Source organism: Tiliqua scincoides, chromosome 7, assembly GCF_035046505.1.
Source record: "Tiliqua scincoides isolate rTilSci1 chromosome 7, rTilSci1.hap2, whole genome shotgun sequence".
NCBI lineage: Eukaryota > Metazoa > Chordata > Lepidosauria > Squamata > Scincidae > Tiliqua > Tiliqua scincoides.
In genome coordinates, this window is record NC_089827.1 from 5,328,272 (window position 1) to 5,343,480 (window position 15,209).

Here is a 15,209-nt window from a genome sequence, read left to right on the forward strand (position 1 = left end):
CCCTATTCTAGGAAGAGCTGCCTTGTAGGTCAGGTGAGAAAACAGAATCACTTGGTTGTGTGATATGCATTTCATGTAGATAAAGAAGCCACTGTTAACACCTTCACGCGCATTAAAAAAAATACATCTTTGTAAATAAAAGGCTGATGCTCTGAGCAGTGCAAAAAGATCCTCCTCTCTTTCTATTTCCAAGTCCAGAACATGCTGGTTTAATTCAACAATCCTCCGCAGTTGTGTTTTTCGCTAATACTACACTTGAACTTTCAGCACATGTGCTAGAGGCTAAAAACAAGGAGGCATTTGGAGTGAGATGGATGTGGAAAACAGGGTCCGTTCAATTTGGCTCAGTTAAACTCCTGTTGGAGTACACCCCCCTCTCTCTGCTGCAGAAATTTAGGGGGGCTACTTCAAATATTATCCAGATTCCCAATTTGTGGGTTGTGACCCACAAGGGGGTTGCTAAGCATTTTCTGGGGGATTGCCACAGTTATTTTTAATAACTTTATTTTTAATAGTGCAACTATTTTTATAAGAAATTTCACCTAGAAGGTTTTCAACATGTATTTCAATGCTTTTTTTTCTTAAGAAGCCACAGCTCTGCCAATCATCTGATCAGGAGCAGCTATACTCTTCTTAATAAGCCTGCAAGCCTGTTAATCTGATCATCTCACCATGGCCTATTAAGAAGATCTTTGCTACCACTGATCAGCTGATCTTTTCTTTACACCCATTAAAAATGCCTTTTTAATGCAAATGAGGCAGGGGTCCCAGGTTACTTAACTATGATAAAAGGGGGTCATGATTCAAAAAAGGTTGGGAAACACTGTTATAATTGAATACCAAAAGGCTAATGCATCCTGGAACAGAGGGGTTCATACTCAAAATGACAAGTCACCATGTCAGTCGATCTGTTACAGCAGTGTGGGTGGGTGGGGGAACAAGCCCCTTCCCTTAAAAACAATACAGCATTAAGCGTGATTCTGAACAGTGCTTCTAGTTTGAGCAACAGCTTATTCTCCAAACTACTCACATTGATTACCCACCGAGGGAGAACCACACTGAGCATGAAGAGATATTTGCCTGGAGGGCAACCCTTGTTTACAGAAGTTGTTCATGCAATAAGGGAGATGCAGGAGTCTGAGTTCCTGATCAGGAGCAGCGGACTATTGTGCAGAATGACTCCGCTATCACTCAGGGGAACAGGTGTCCTATCAGCTCCTCTCCAGACCGGAGTGTACAGTCATGTTCCAAAAACCCAACCCTTCATTTCCTGAAACTGCTGAGTAATCTCTGCTCTGGGTGTCATCTTTTCACTTATGAAATTGGCAAGAGTTTGTTGCTCATCTTTCTCCAATGTGGCACTCACATTATGGGACTAGCCCCAAGACCTGAACTGACCTGAACTTGGCCTTACTTGGTTTTCACTAACAAGTGAAGACATGTTTGTTTCAAAGGCATTTCCTGCCATGTGACTTGAGGGCTGAACAGTGGCATCACAAGAGGGGAGGAGGGAATGGGCTGTCCCCAGTGAGACCCCCAGAAGGGGCACCACACTGGAAAAGCTGCCTCCACCACCCTCCACCTCCACCACCATCCCAGATTTAAAGAATAGAATTATGGTTACACATTACTAGAAAAGCTTAAAGTATTCGAGAGAATATATACATTATACACACAATACTAAAACAGTAAAGTTGAGCTCCTAAATTTACTTGTTCCTAATTTTTCATCGGAGAAATGCTGATAAACTTGTATAGGGAAAGGGATTTTCTTTCTGGCTCCCTCCGCCCCCAACTGCTGATCACCCCTATTATAATAGCTCAAAATTGTTTGTAATGCCTCGTGACTGATGAGCAAGGCAACTGATCCATACGTAGAGTCTACGTATGTTGATACTGGGTGTAAAAGGACCATATAGACAATGCCCTAAATCAAGGCACTTTGTTTTTCATCAAAGCAGAGTACACAAAATGAATATTTTATGTATTCTTTGACTGCCACAGTTTACTGTCAAAGGCAGTTCAGGCTTTTGTGGATAGTGACACCTATGGATTTAATTTCAATTTATCGCGTTAAGACTCGGTAACGATTTGATCATGACCTTGTCACCCACTTAGGTTCCAGCGTCAGTTCCTGGAGGCAGTTCATATTTCATTAAACCTCTTGTATTCATCACACCGCTGCAGTATCTGCCTAGTAGTCAAGGTCAGGGAACACTATAGTGGCTTCCGTAGCCAGAAAAATAACTGAATATCTTTTTTGAACGACAAAGGCATAAGCTTGGAAAAACTCAAATCAATTTCTCCAGTATGGCGAAATTTCTCCAGTATGGCGAAATCGCCCAGTATGGCGAACAGGGTTTGCGCCACCTGTTCAGGGAGGCCAGTCCCTTTGATGGACCTCCTCTCGTGCAGCGAGTGGGCCAACGCCCCCTGCAGCCACTGGTTTTTGGGGGCTATAACTTTTGATAGAACAGAGATATTCCAACACAATTTATTTCATTGCATTCTGCATGAAATTACACATCGATTAATATATAACATGATGGTATTATTCAAAAACACCAAGATTTTAAAAATTTGGTTATTAGCGGTGTCACCCCCTGTGCGTGTCACCTGCTGCGGCTTGCACCCCTTAGTGATGCCAATGCCATTATATTCAGGAGTCTATCTGAACAAAGTGGGGGCTTCCCAAGAAAATTTTCTGAGAAAACTTAATTGAATCTTTGTTGTAAACCAACCCCTATGTGAGCCAATACAGTGGTTGTAATCTTTCTGAATGGCAGTTATGCAAGGGCCCAGTCCTGTCCAACTTTCCAGCGCCAATGCAGCCATGCCAACAGGGCGTGTGCTGCATCCTCTGGGGGGGGGGAGCAGCCACAGAGGCCTTCTCAAGGTAAGGAAATGTTTGTTCCCTTACCTCGGGGCTGCATTGCAGCTGCATCAGCACTTGGAAGTTGGATAGGATTGGGCCCTAAGTGTACCATCACGTGCCATTTTTTAATCCCTTCTGTGCAAAAGATTCTTTAGTTGGGGCTATTGCTATCATAGCTACCACATACTTCACCTACATTGCACAGTTACCTCACATAGAGCAGGGGTCTCCAAACATTTTGACCAGAGGGCCGCATCAAATATCTGGCATGGTGTCGAGTGCTGGAAAAAAAATTTAAATATAAAATTTATATAAATGAATTAGAGATGGAACTTAGAAGAGTGAATAAATTAATGAATGGGCTCATTCATTCAAACTCTCTGGCCCTTAGAACACCCTCCAGATGCAACCAGAGCACAGATCCAGTCACGTTCTGCTAAGTGGGCCAGAAGCTTTCAGGGGACAAGAGGCTGGCCATGGGCCAGATTGAGGCTGGCCGCGGGCCACATCTGGCCCCCAGGCCGGGGTTTGGAGACCCATGCTCTAGACCTGGGGTCGGCAACCTGCCATTCTGGAGCTGCAAGCGACTCTTTCAGCCTTTTGCTGCGGCTCCGTGCGGGGCCAACCTGTCTGGGGGGAGGGGCTAGTCCCTCCCGCGATGCAGCCACCGCTCACCACCGCCGCACGTTCCCTCCTGCCGGAGCCGCAGCGCAAAAGCAAGCAATTGAGTGCAGCTGCTCAGTCCTCCTGTGTGTGTCTCCTCAGAAGTCAGTCACATTGTGCTTACTCCCAGGAAAGTGTGCACAGGATTACCGCCTTCAAGCTCCCTACTCAGCATTCCCCTGTCACTCACGCACACTCTCACTGCTCCATTTCCTTCACTTGAAAGGGGTTTGGAGACTTGAAAGGGGTTTGGAGACCTCTGCACCAGATGGTATTCTGTATATGTTTGTATACTGTATGTGTAACATACTGTATATGTAGCACCAAAGCATATTTCATTGTTGGGAAGTAATCACTGTTAGTATGCCTTTTATTTTATGCAGTTTTGAACTCTTAGCTTGTTTGTTCAGGAGCACTTTTGTGAACAGTGTTAAGTAGTACTAAGTGGTCTTGTTCAGAGGTAGTATTGTGTGTAAAGGCATTTACAAAAGTACAGAAGTAAATGACTATAAAGAATGACAGTATCCTTCACAAGCAGTTCACCTGTGCACAATCTAAAACAGTTGTTCTCCAACTGTGGGTCTGGACCTGATTTTTAGTGGGACCTATAAGACGGGAGTGTATTATATAACTGGGACCTACAAGAGGGGAGTGTATTATATAACTGGGACATACAAGAGGGGAGTGTATTATATAACTGGGACCTATAAGAGGGGAGCGCAAACTATATATGCAGTGTTATCTTAATTTTAGATGTCAAAAGGGTTTTGTGGCTCCCAAGGTTTTCTTTTTTCCGGAAAACGGGTCCAAATGGCTCTTTGAGTGTTTAAGGTTGCCGACCCCTGCTCTAGACCAACAGTTGCAATCTGGCCAGTAAACAGTAGGGCGGCCAGAAATCCTTTTCACTGGAGTCACAGGAAGACATCAATGGCTGACTTTTGTTGAATAAGGTCTGCTTTTGCCATCTTGGTAAGTAGATCCTGGAATACGGATTTGCTTTCCGCTAGCAGAAGGCTGTGCAAACCCTCACAGCCTGGCAATCAAAAGGTAGGACTTTTAAAAGAATAAAACTAATGCACTTAGCTCCACTCCATTTATTTGAAAACTGACAACCAAGTGCAAGCAGCCTACCAGGAGGACTAGATGAGCCTCTGGCCTGATCCAGTGGGGCTCTTCTTATGTTATTTTGAGGAATGCATTCACTGCCAACATGGGTCTCTTTGGATCCACACTTGCTGTTTAAGCAGGCAAGACCAAGGCGTGTAATGATAGTGGTAACTGGAGATGGATGGGGTTAGGATATCGATGCAGGTCTACCATCAGGTAGAAGCGCAATCATATTTAATAAGAAATGCAGATACTTGTGCTTGGGGGGACTTACAGCCCAATCCTATCCACACTTCCCTGGGAGTAAAACCCATTGACTATAATAGGACTTACTACAGAGTAGACACGCCTAGATTAGGGCTGTGAGGCTGCGGTGCCAAAACACCATGTGCAAATGTGAGTTCCTGTCTTCTAATTTTCATGCCACCAACTTCAAGCCATTTAGTTATTTGATTTTTCTCTGTAAACCGCTTTGTGAACGTTCAGTTGAAAAGCGGTATACAAATACTGTTAATTAATTAATTAATTATTTTTTTGCAGCACTGCTACTGGTAACCATAAGGAACGCAGTACCATTAAGGAGTAAGCAGCAATATTGGGACCAGTAGTAGTGCTCCTGGTAGTAGTACTCCTGCTAGTATCCTCGGAGTAGCTGCTGGTAGTGCCAGTGCTCCTGCAGCCCTCCCCAAGCAGGGCGCGCACAGCTTGCAGCGCAGCCTCCCGCCAGACGCGGCGCGCGCTCCCGCTGCCGTCACAGAGGCAGCGAAGGCGGCCGGCGCGGCCAATCAGGAGCCGGAACGCGGCGCGAGCCCCGCCGATGTGCCGCCGCCTCCTATTGGCCGCCGCGCCGCGCCGCGAAGCCCGGAGCGGAGCCAGCGGCTACCCGATTGGGCGAGCGCGCCCTCCGGGAAGCAAGCGCGCCCGCGATTGGACGGCGGCGCAGCGCGGCCAACGGAGAGAGGGCTTGCTGGCAGGCGCGAAGATGGCGGCGCGCCGGCCCCTGTCGGGAGGAAGCGGGGCCGGGACGGAGTGAGGCGCCGGCCCCGGCAGTGCCCGCGGGGGCGATGCGGTGACGGCGACATGGCGAGCGACGGCGGCAGGAAGCAGTTCTGGAAGCGCAGCGCCTCCCGGGTGCCCGGCAGGTCGGCGGCGGGGCGGCCCGGGGACCCTGCGGAACTCCCGGCCACTGGGCGCGCCCGAGGCGTCCGGAGCGCCGCCCAGTCCTTGTGACTGGCCTGTGGGACTCTGTCACTGGGTGGGGTGACGGCCCCTGCCCCCACTGGCACTCCCAGTCAGTACTTGTAGTTGGCCTGTGGAACCCACCGCCACTGGATGCGGTGTTGGCCCCTGAGAGCTTAGACCCCTTTGCAAACCCCCCCCGGCACTCCCAGTAAGTCCTGTGGAACCCCCTGCCACTGGATGGGGTGCTGGCCCCTGAAAGCTTAGACACCTTTGCAACCTCCCTGTTATTGCTGCTGCCAGTCAGTATTTGCAGTTAACCTGTGGGACTCCTTGCCACTGGCAGCTGAAAACTTAGACACCTTTGGAATCCTCTCTTGTCACTCCAAGTCCGTATTTTTAATTAGCCTGTGGAACTCCCTGCCACGTGGTCTGGTGATGCAGCCTGGCCTAGATGCCTTTAAAAAGGATTGGGGAAATTGGTATGGAAAAGTCCAACACAGGTTACAAGCCATGAGGGTTAATGCAGCCTCCTGGTTTTGAAGGAGGCTGCCTTGGAATACCAGGCGCAAGAGTGTGGCGACAGGATGCTGGTATCTTGTTGCCTTGTGTGCTTCCTGGCGCATCTAGTGGGGCACTGTGACATACAGGAAGCTGGACTTGGGCCTATGGCCTGCTCCAGTGGGGCTCTTATGTGGTGATGGCACCTGAAAGCTTGGATGCTTTTGGAACCTCTTGTTAAAAGCAGATTCAATTCATGACTGATAAGTCTACCAAGGGTGGCATCAGTGATGGCTGTGCCTGGGCTTGGTAACAGCTAGCACTTCTGCACAGCTTTAGGGCACACTTCTAACCCACTTTCCAGCACTGACTTAAGGGCAATGCAACTCTGAGGTAAGGGAACAAACATTCCCTTAGTTTGAGGAGGCCTCTGCGAGTGCCCCCAACTGCAGGATGCAGCGCACATGTAATTGGCACCGCTATGCCAGTGCTGGAAAATTGGGTAGGATTTGGGCCATAGTGTGTTTAAAGCACTTGGCTTAATTTTACCTTGCTGTATTCTTTACAATAACCTTATGAGGCAGCTCCGTGTTCATAGAACATACAGTGTATGTGGGATGACTTGCGCAGTGGTTTGCTTATGGCCACAGTGACTTCGTGGCAAAGGTGAGACTTGACCTGGAGGCTTCTTGGTCTGAAGCTCAGCTCTATGCCACTTCAGTTAAATGATTGCTAAATAGGAAGTCTGTGTTCTGACAGTAGCTGGGAGTTGTGACAGGCTTGTGGACTTCTTGTGTAAGGTAGTTGCTGCTAATGATAGTCACTGATACAAAGAAAGCTAAATTAGGTGAACTGCTGATCTGTTTCAAAATGATCACTTTTATATTCTTGTGCACAGGTTTTGGTTGCAAACAATCTATAGGAAGAGGAAGAAGGCAGTGTGGAGTGTGTTCCTTTTTCATTTTCAGATTTTGCTTAGCTTCCTTCTTCTGTAGAATTGGTAGGCTGTGTGCATTATACTCTTTCTCTGGTAAGCCAACTGTGTGCTGAGCATTGATGTTTACTAAAAGCTTTCCCCATCATTGCTTCTTAATACCTGGAGAGGAGGTGACTGCATCTATTGAATGTTCTCCCATTGTGCTTAAAAGGCCATGAAAACAGATGATAATCCCAAAGTGCAGTTATAGTAAAGGAAGCCTACAAAGGTGGCTACTTGAATTTAGCTGGCAGTGGAGGATGAGCTGGAGTATGCCATTGAGTGTCCTTTGGAGAAGCAGAAGAATACAGGTGTTCCCCCCCCCCCCAATATTCGTGAGAGATAAGTTCCAGCTGCCACTGTGGATAGCAGTAAACCCTAGTAAACCAAAAAACCAAAAAACCCAGTAAACCAAAAGGCAGTTCAACCATCTCCTCAATTGGGCAAATGATTTACAGCAGGGGTGCTCAAACTTTCAACTTTAGGGATGCTGGACCTTTAACAAGTGTATAGAAGAGAGAATTTCAGTAGGTGTAGCTTGTCATCTGTGGGATGACAAGTTGCATCTGCTGCAATTTTCTCTTCTATACACTTGTTAAAGGTCCAGCATCCCTAAAGTTGAAAGTTTGAGCACCCCTGATTTACAGTATCTGCCTGTGATTGTAGTCCTCCTCTTCATCTTAGTGGTTCTTTGCTATCTACAAATGATAGCAGGAAGCACTCCCAGGAAGTGACTTGGAGGGCTGAAAAATAACATGATTTGCTTGCTTCGTTTTAGCTTTTGCAGACAGCAAAGAACCAGTGAGAAGAGATGGCAACAGGAGGGCTGCAATCACAGGCAGGAAACTTTTGAACCATGGATAAGGGATTTATGGAAACGGGGGGGGGGGGAGGAGGAAGAACTCCTGTAGTTACCTTTGGAGCACGTGAATTTTTATAATTTCGCCATGTTCGAAGTGTGAGCGATCTTAGCACAGATTCACCACATGGCACCTAAGAAGCTGCCTTCTGATTTATTGGGCCATTGGTTCTTCTAGCTTAGGAATGACACTGACTAACAGCTGCTTTCCAGGGTTTTAGGCGGGAAATAATTCCCCAGGTGGGGATGCCAGGAATGGGCTGCCAGCTTGCAAAGCAGGTGCCCTACAACTGAGCTACAGCCCCTCTCCAATGCAGTTTTTTTCCTCTGCAGATGATGTGTAAAGCTATTTGTAGTGGGGTTTTCCTTGTCATAAGTTACTGGAGCTCTTCTTAGTATCTCTGTCTGAAAGATCTGTCATTGGGGAATGTGTTAGATGACAAGGATGGAAATTAATTGGGGTGGGGTAAGGAGGAAGTAGGTGGCTGGAATGGTTTTGAAAGAAAAACTGACTATGGTAAGATGCCATTTAAAGATGCACTTTTACACTGATGTCATGCACACTGCATTACGCTTGATATAGTTTTTGTTAATAAATATAGAATAGCTAACAGTTGGCTGGTTTCCTATAGCCCTTTCCAGTTTTAATTGGAACCCTTACTTCATTAAGGCTACATTAAAATCATGGGAGTAAACCCTTTGAGTTTATGCTGCTCTCAGGGTGGTTAGTGGTGTTAATCAGCTTCACTGATATTAAAAGCATGTCCTGAGAATGCCTGGGTAACCTGGAACTATAGAGGGAGTCATCGTGGCTCCCTGTGTCAGAGTGGCTGTGGGTGGTGGTGGAAACATAACCCCCCACCCATTCCCCCCAATCTATGACAAGGAAAGAAGGCACTGAAGAATATATGAATGGCTGTCAGGCTAGGATGGAACCAGGTGGATGCTACTTGGGTATGTGTATGCCAGAATAGGTGGTAGATGGTATTTGGATGGATGTTTCACCAACAGCATGTGTTAGGAGAGTAGGGAAAAGAGTAAGTAGATATCTGTCTTTTTCAACAAACCAAGATATGAAAATTGATTGCTACAATCTATAAATCTTTTGCTTCTCTACCTATGTGTTATAGGGAAAAATGTAGCCACTGACACTTTCACAACTTCTTTCCAGCAACAGCTACTTCCCTTATTGGGGTTGGGTGTGTCCATAATAGATACGTCAAGCACAGAGAGAGCTACCATGTACTGGTTTTCTTTCCTAACCCAATACTGTATTGAGTAAGGTGTACTGCACTCTATTTCAAAAAATGCATGTGGTGAGATGCACTTAATAATTATATAGCACTATCAATTTACATAGCACTGTACACATAAAACTAGACACATAGCAATTTACATAGCACTATACACTTTGGAAGATGGCTTCCTGTCCCAAAGGTTCACAGACTGATATGCACAAGGGAAAAAAAGAGGAAGGGGAGAGATGTAGAGGCAGGGAAAGACTGGGGAAGGATATGTTCATATTTTAAGTAAATTTCAGTACACTATGGAGATAGCGGATCTTCTAATTGGGAGGGGTGGTATCAAGGGCAGTAAACTGTAAATGTTTGCATGTTGCATGTGGTTTTTCAAGAAGAGAGTCCCTTGAAGATATTGCAGAGGAATCTTCTGCACACATGCTCAAGAGGTACTGTGGACAGGCAGGGCATTTGACTGTTGTAAATCTAGTTGGTGGTTCTAGTTGCCTGTTTGTCTAGCTATTAATGAGTAACAGCCATTGGGTTTGGGAAGTTTGGGACAAGTGCTGTATGTAGTGGTGATATTTATTTTACTATCATTTTTACTTATGTGGTGATGCTGTAGTTGGTAGAAATAATCTGTCCAATTGAGATTGTCATTTGGGCTAGTATATGAAACTCATGGCAGATAATTGCCAGTAGAGCGGTTGCCATCTATGTTCTTTAAGCAGTATGCAATATTTGGAAACAGGTGGGTGTTCAAACAGCAATAAATGACCCTCTTCCCATTTGCTGAGCTGAAGCCCAAAGGTCTATTTTTCAGTATAGAACAGTTTATGTAAACAAATGCGTTGTATCTGAATGCATTTCTAATATGGATGATAACATTTTTTGATGTCTTTTGTTTGTAAACTTGAAGTCTTTGTCCATGACTGAGTGCTTGCAGACCTTCTCAACATAGCTATTGTTATCTAGTCTTAAAGGGATGTATAATGCCTTTGTCTTCAACTGGCTGACCTCATTTCTCTATGATGGACACAAAAAAACAACATAACTGCCTCTATTAAAGGGCCTAAGGTTACCCTCTCCATCATGTAGGATACAGCTGAGCTGCACTATAACAAGTATTATTTATTTTGCTCTTTGGATGGGACTTGCAAACTTCTTGCTATATTCTATAAGCTGGAAAATGTGGGCTACTTGGTTAGGGGCTCATGAGAACTGGTTTATTCTAGTAGTAAAGTGTAAGCTGTGTTCTAGAAAGACTTCTGGTGTGATAACTCACGGGCAGCCTGATCCTATTCAATGTTGGCATTGTGGGGCTGCATGACCCATGTTGTATCCGGTACTGAAACAGAACTGGCTAGCAGTCTCCTCAGGGTAAGGGAACAAATGTTCCCTGTGCTAAGGACCCACCTGCCCAATGGCGCTATTTGGATTTGTGCCAGCAAAATTGCTGGTGCATGTGCGAGAAGCTCTGTGTAGGGCTTTCAGGCCCAGGATGGGTTTTGGATATGACTGAGGCTTTCTTTTTCCCCTTCCTGCTCAGGGGAGAATGGGGCATATGAAATTCACTGAAAGTTTGTCATATTTGGAAATAATAATTCTGGGATAAGAGGGTGGTCCAGAAGCACTAAAATCAATCAACAAATAATGGTGTTTTAATAAATTTATTAAAATCAGTGAAACCTCTGCAATTACTTTTGTAAGAGGAGCAAACTGCTTGGAAGGGGGAAAGCCATGGGGGGGGGGGATACAGATCAGGTGACCATATTTTCCTGCAACAGTTCCCTGCCCTCTTCCACCCCCCCCCCCCACTTATGGGCTCTTATTATAGTTATGGGAATGCTGTGAAGAGTTTCTGCATTCAAAATTAACTACTACACCATGGTTTTTGTACATTTTTCAGCTATTCTCAGAAATAAATGAAAGAACTGATTTTTTAAAGGCTTTTTCTGAGCCGTCAGCTATATACAGGAACATTTGTTTCAGGTTGCTCAAATACTTAACTGTCTTTTTTTTCTTGAAGACAATTCCGAACTGTACTAAACTTTTTCCTTTCTTTTTTAGTATTCAACATGTGTATGGAGCCCAGCATCCTCCTTTCGATCCATTGTTGCATGGAATGTAAGTTGTAATAAACATAGAAAGGGGGCTTTAATATTTCCTTTCTACTTGGTTGTTTGTTGAAATAATGCTATCGCAACACAGTCCTGTGCATGTCTAATCAGAAGAAAGTCTCATTGAGTTCAATGGGACTTGCTCCAAGTAAGTGTGTATAGGATTGCAGCCTTGGTAATTTTCTGATTCTGTCCATGTTGCTGCCTTCTTTCCTCAATATTATGGCAAAAAAATCTACTTAAGTACTTTATCTTGACCTAAAAACCATTTGGTGGATGGAATGTTTTAATTGGTTTGTGATCTATAATGCTGTACCATGTTAAATGGTATCTTAATACAAAAAGTCTACTAAAAATTTGGGTTAGCATATGCCTATCTTTTTGTGTGCTGATGCTAGATTATTATTGGGAGGGCCAATTGGTATTCTGCTTTATTTAAAATTAATATGTTAAGCTTGGTGAGTTGGCAAGTGCTGCTTAGCAGGTGTAATGCGGTATACAAAGAATTGGGCATGAAAGACAGTTGAGTGTACCGAGGTTTGGAGAAAGGTACCAGACCGCTTGCTTTTTTAAAATTAAAAACTGTCCTGCTACTGGGCTAGAAAAAGCTGGGCAGCCTAACTTTCCTACCCGCCTATCCCTTCTCCCGTTAAATAACTGATGGTGCCTTTCAGCCCTAATTGCAACAGAGAGAAATTCTGTATGTGGTCCCAACAGCAGCAAGTGACATGGTTTGTAGTTCTTTGTCAGGGGAAATTCCAAGAGCTTATAGCTTCTCGCATATTTGAACAAAATCGATACTTTCAGGAAAAATAACTCTCGAAGCCCTATAGAAGGGGAAGGCTAGGGTGAGATGGAGAGTGTTGTCTTCTACGTAGTACCTGGGAAGTTAACTGTACATTGCTGTTATGCCCCTTCAGAACCAAGAGGTGAAAAAGAATGCACAAGTTGACTTTCAGTGAAGCAACACTTCCTATTTCCTGTACAGCTTTTCCTTTGCAAGGATCGTTACTTAAATAGATAAGGCACAACCAGTTTTAAAGTGCTGCATATTTAGTCTTCCCTTTACCCAAAAAGCAAGATAACCTGCCAATGCTTGTACAAAATTGCTGCTTTGCAAACTCCTTTCAGGAAGGAAAAAGAAAACAGAAGATACTTTATCAGAACCGAGGCAGGAGGAAGGCAGGGAGAGAAGTCGTCTTTTGAGCGTACATGTTCAAAACCACTTTTGCTTCTCTCATTCATTCATAATAGTTAACTGAAGCTAGTGTTATTTTCTTGAGATTGACAAGATTAACAGGATCATGGGGACACTTTGGAAATCTACATAATTAGAAAAAATCACAGAAGGCTGTGTTGATCCATTTGAAATGGGGTAATATCTGTATTGGAACCATGTATTGGAACCAACTGAAATATCGCAATGTAGGTGGAGGGTTGGTGGTTCTTCAGGTGAAGGATAGGTGAAGTGGAGCATGATGGAAAAACCCCCAAAGTGCAGTTAACCACAGTCTTGAGATGGAATGCAAGTGATCTTATCCAGGTGTCTTAGACCACAGTCCTATACGCTCATCTCTGGAAGTAAATCCTATTGAGTTCAGTGAGACTTCTGAGTAGACCTGCCTCAGATTGCACTGTTGGACCAGCTTGTGCTGGATACAAGGCAATCTGCTGCATCGCTTTGTACCAAGAGCCACTTGGGCAGAGGACTGGAAACGTCTCTCTCCCGCCCTCGCTCTTTTTTGAGCTTTGAAAATATGTAATCTAATTATTGAGTATGTCTCCAGCACTAAGGCTACTATCTGTCAGGTGGCCTCTACTCACACCCTGTTTTGCCCAAAGAAGAATTCTGAAGAAATCAAAATTGTGGGCTACAGTGTCATATTTTGGTTGGTCTTAACAAAGGCATTTATCCTATTTTGGATTCAAAATAATTGGGACCTCTTTGCACTTTATGTAGAGATATGTTTATCCAAGCTATATAATCAACAGGGAACCGTTGGCAGTCATGTTCCCTTAATAAGTGCACTCGGATAAAATGTTTGCCACTTTCGCACTTTACATTTTTTTCAGGCGTATAGCTATAATATTGTAACACATATACCTTCAAATTATAAGTGTAAAGTAACCCTCACTTTTCTGTTTCTATTTTAAAATTGTATTTTTGCCTAGTAAGTCCTACAATGAAATGCAAGTTTTATTTGAGAAAAATAGCAATTTAAAGAAAGCTTTCCATCATGTACAAAAAAATAAAATAAAGTAAGGCTTTAAAAACATTTTTATTCTATTTGGCACACAGCATGGCTCAAATGCACTTGGATTAATTAGTGAAATATTGGACTTGGATTAATTAGTGAAATATTAGCATCTTCAGAATGGCAAGATGGGATGCATGATTTACTTGTCTGGAGCAAGAAAAGTTTTACATGTATTCAAATTGCTTTCTGAGCAATAGGCTGCAATCCTGAGGACACTTACTTGGAATTGAACGCTGCCAGTCACTGTTGGCTTTACTGCAAAAGAAATATGCGCATGATTGGGCTGTTAAACAGTCTGAAATAAAACATCAACAGTAGCTGTAGCTAAATCTTAACAAGATTGCAGGGCCCTCTTTGGATATTATTTTAGGGTGTTTTGGGGTCCTTTAGTTGCTACTTTAATTTTGCAGTCTGCAGTTCAGATAGTTTTTACATGCTCTTTAAAAAAGAATGACTCGCAATGTTTTTACCTATTAAAATAAACAAAACGCAAAGATCTTTTCTGAATGCTCAAACAATGTTATTTAGTACACTGTATGAAACTCTGGGTCTATGAAATGCAGGAGAAGGAAAGAAAGGAACAACAAAGACTATTTGACCTATTTTTTCCATTTACTTCTTGACTTATCTCATTAAACCTGCCCTATTTTTGTTTTTATTATTATGCTAGCAAAAATTTCCTTTTGCAAACCCTAAAACATAAAGGGCAGCATGCACTGGGAAATTCTCTTATGCAAATCCCATTGAAAAAAGCATTGCTTGGCTCCCATAAATTTTAATGGGGCTTGTACAGAGTATGCTGGTGGATTGTGCTTGGAATAAGCATTAGGAGGTGACATGGGGAGGGGGAAGAAATGGCTAGTCTGACTGGCAGCTTTGGGTTTGTGTAGCCAACCTAGCTGGCTTTAAAAGAGGATTAGGGTTAAAGCTGATGGGCATGCAGATGATTCACTATGCAAGTGTTCTTCTAGCCAGAAGTCTATCTCTTTTTCTCACAAACTGTCTATTGGGAGGATAACCCTAGTTGGGACTAGGAGATGTGGGGAGAGGGAGGTTCACCGTCCCCCTATTTCAAATAAAGCCTGAAATAGCCCTCTGAACGGGCAGTTTTCTCTAATCACTGTTGTAGGGGGGTGGATTACTTTTGGCTCCCCATGTGTCCCAGTTGTGGACCCCCCAGCTATTTTTGACAACAACGGAGAGGAGCTTCTCATTGAAACATATGTTTGCATGCATGTCTAGTTTGATTTGTAGACAAATTCATGGAGCAGAGATTTCTTGCTGGCTTTTGACAAAGATGACTAACATGTGACTATGAAAAATCTGTATACATACCTCTGAATATCCATTGGTCAGGTGGGAGGGGCAGCGCAGGGGAGGGCTATTCCCTTCATGCTCTGCATGTGGGCTTCCCAGAGACAACTAATTGGTGGC

At 44.1% G+C, this 15,209-nt stretch overlaps 1 protein-coding gene across 1 annotated transcript in view; it reads left to right on the plus strand.

Moving 5' to 3' along the window:
* The first annotated feature begins 5,608 nt into the window (after positions 1 to 5,608).
* The window catches only part of TBC1D22A (TBC1 domain family member 22A), a 98,520-nt gene continuing 88,919 nt past the window's right edge, over positions 5,609 to 15,209 (plus strand). The window contains exons 1-2 of the mRNA XM_066634138.1: positions 5,609 to 5,786; positions 11,468 to 11,524. Coding sequence (XP_066490235.1) covers positions 5,725 to 5,786; positions 11,468 to 11,524 — 119 coding nt within the window. The 5' untranslated portion in view covers positions 5,609 to 5,724. The remainder of the gene's footprint in view (positions 5,787 to 11,467; positions 11,525 to 15,209) is intronic.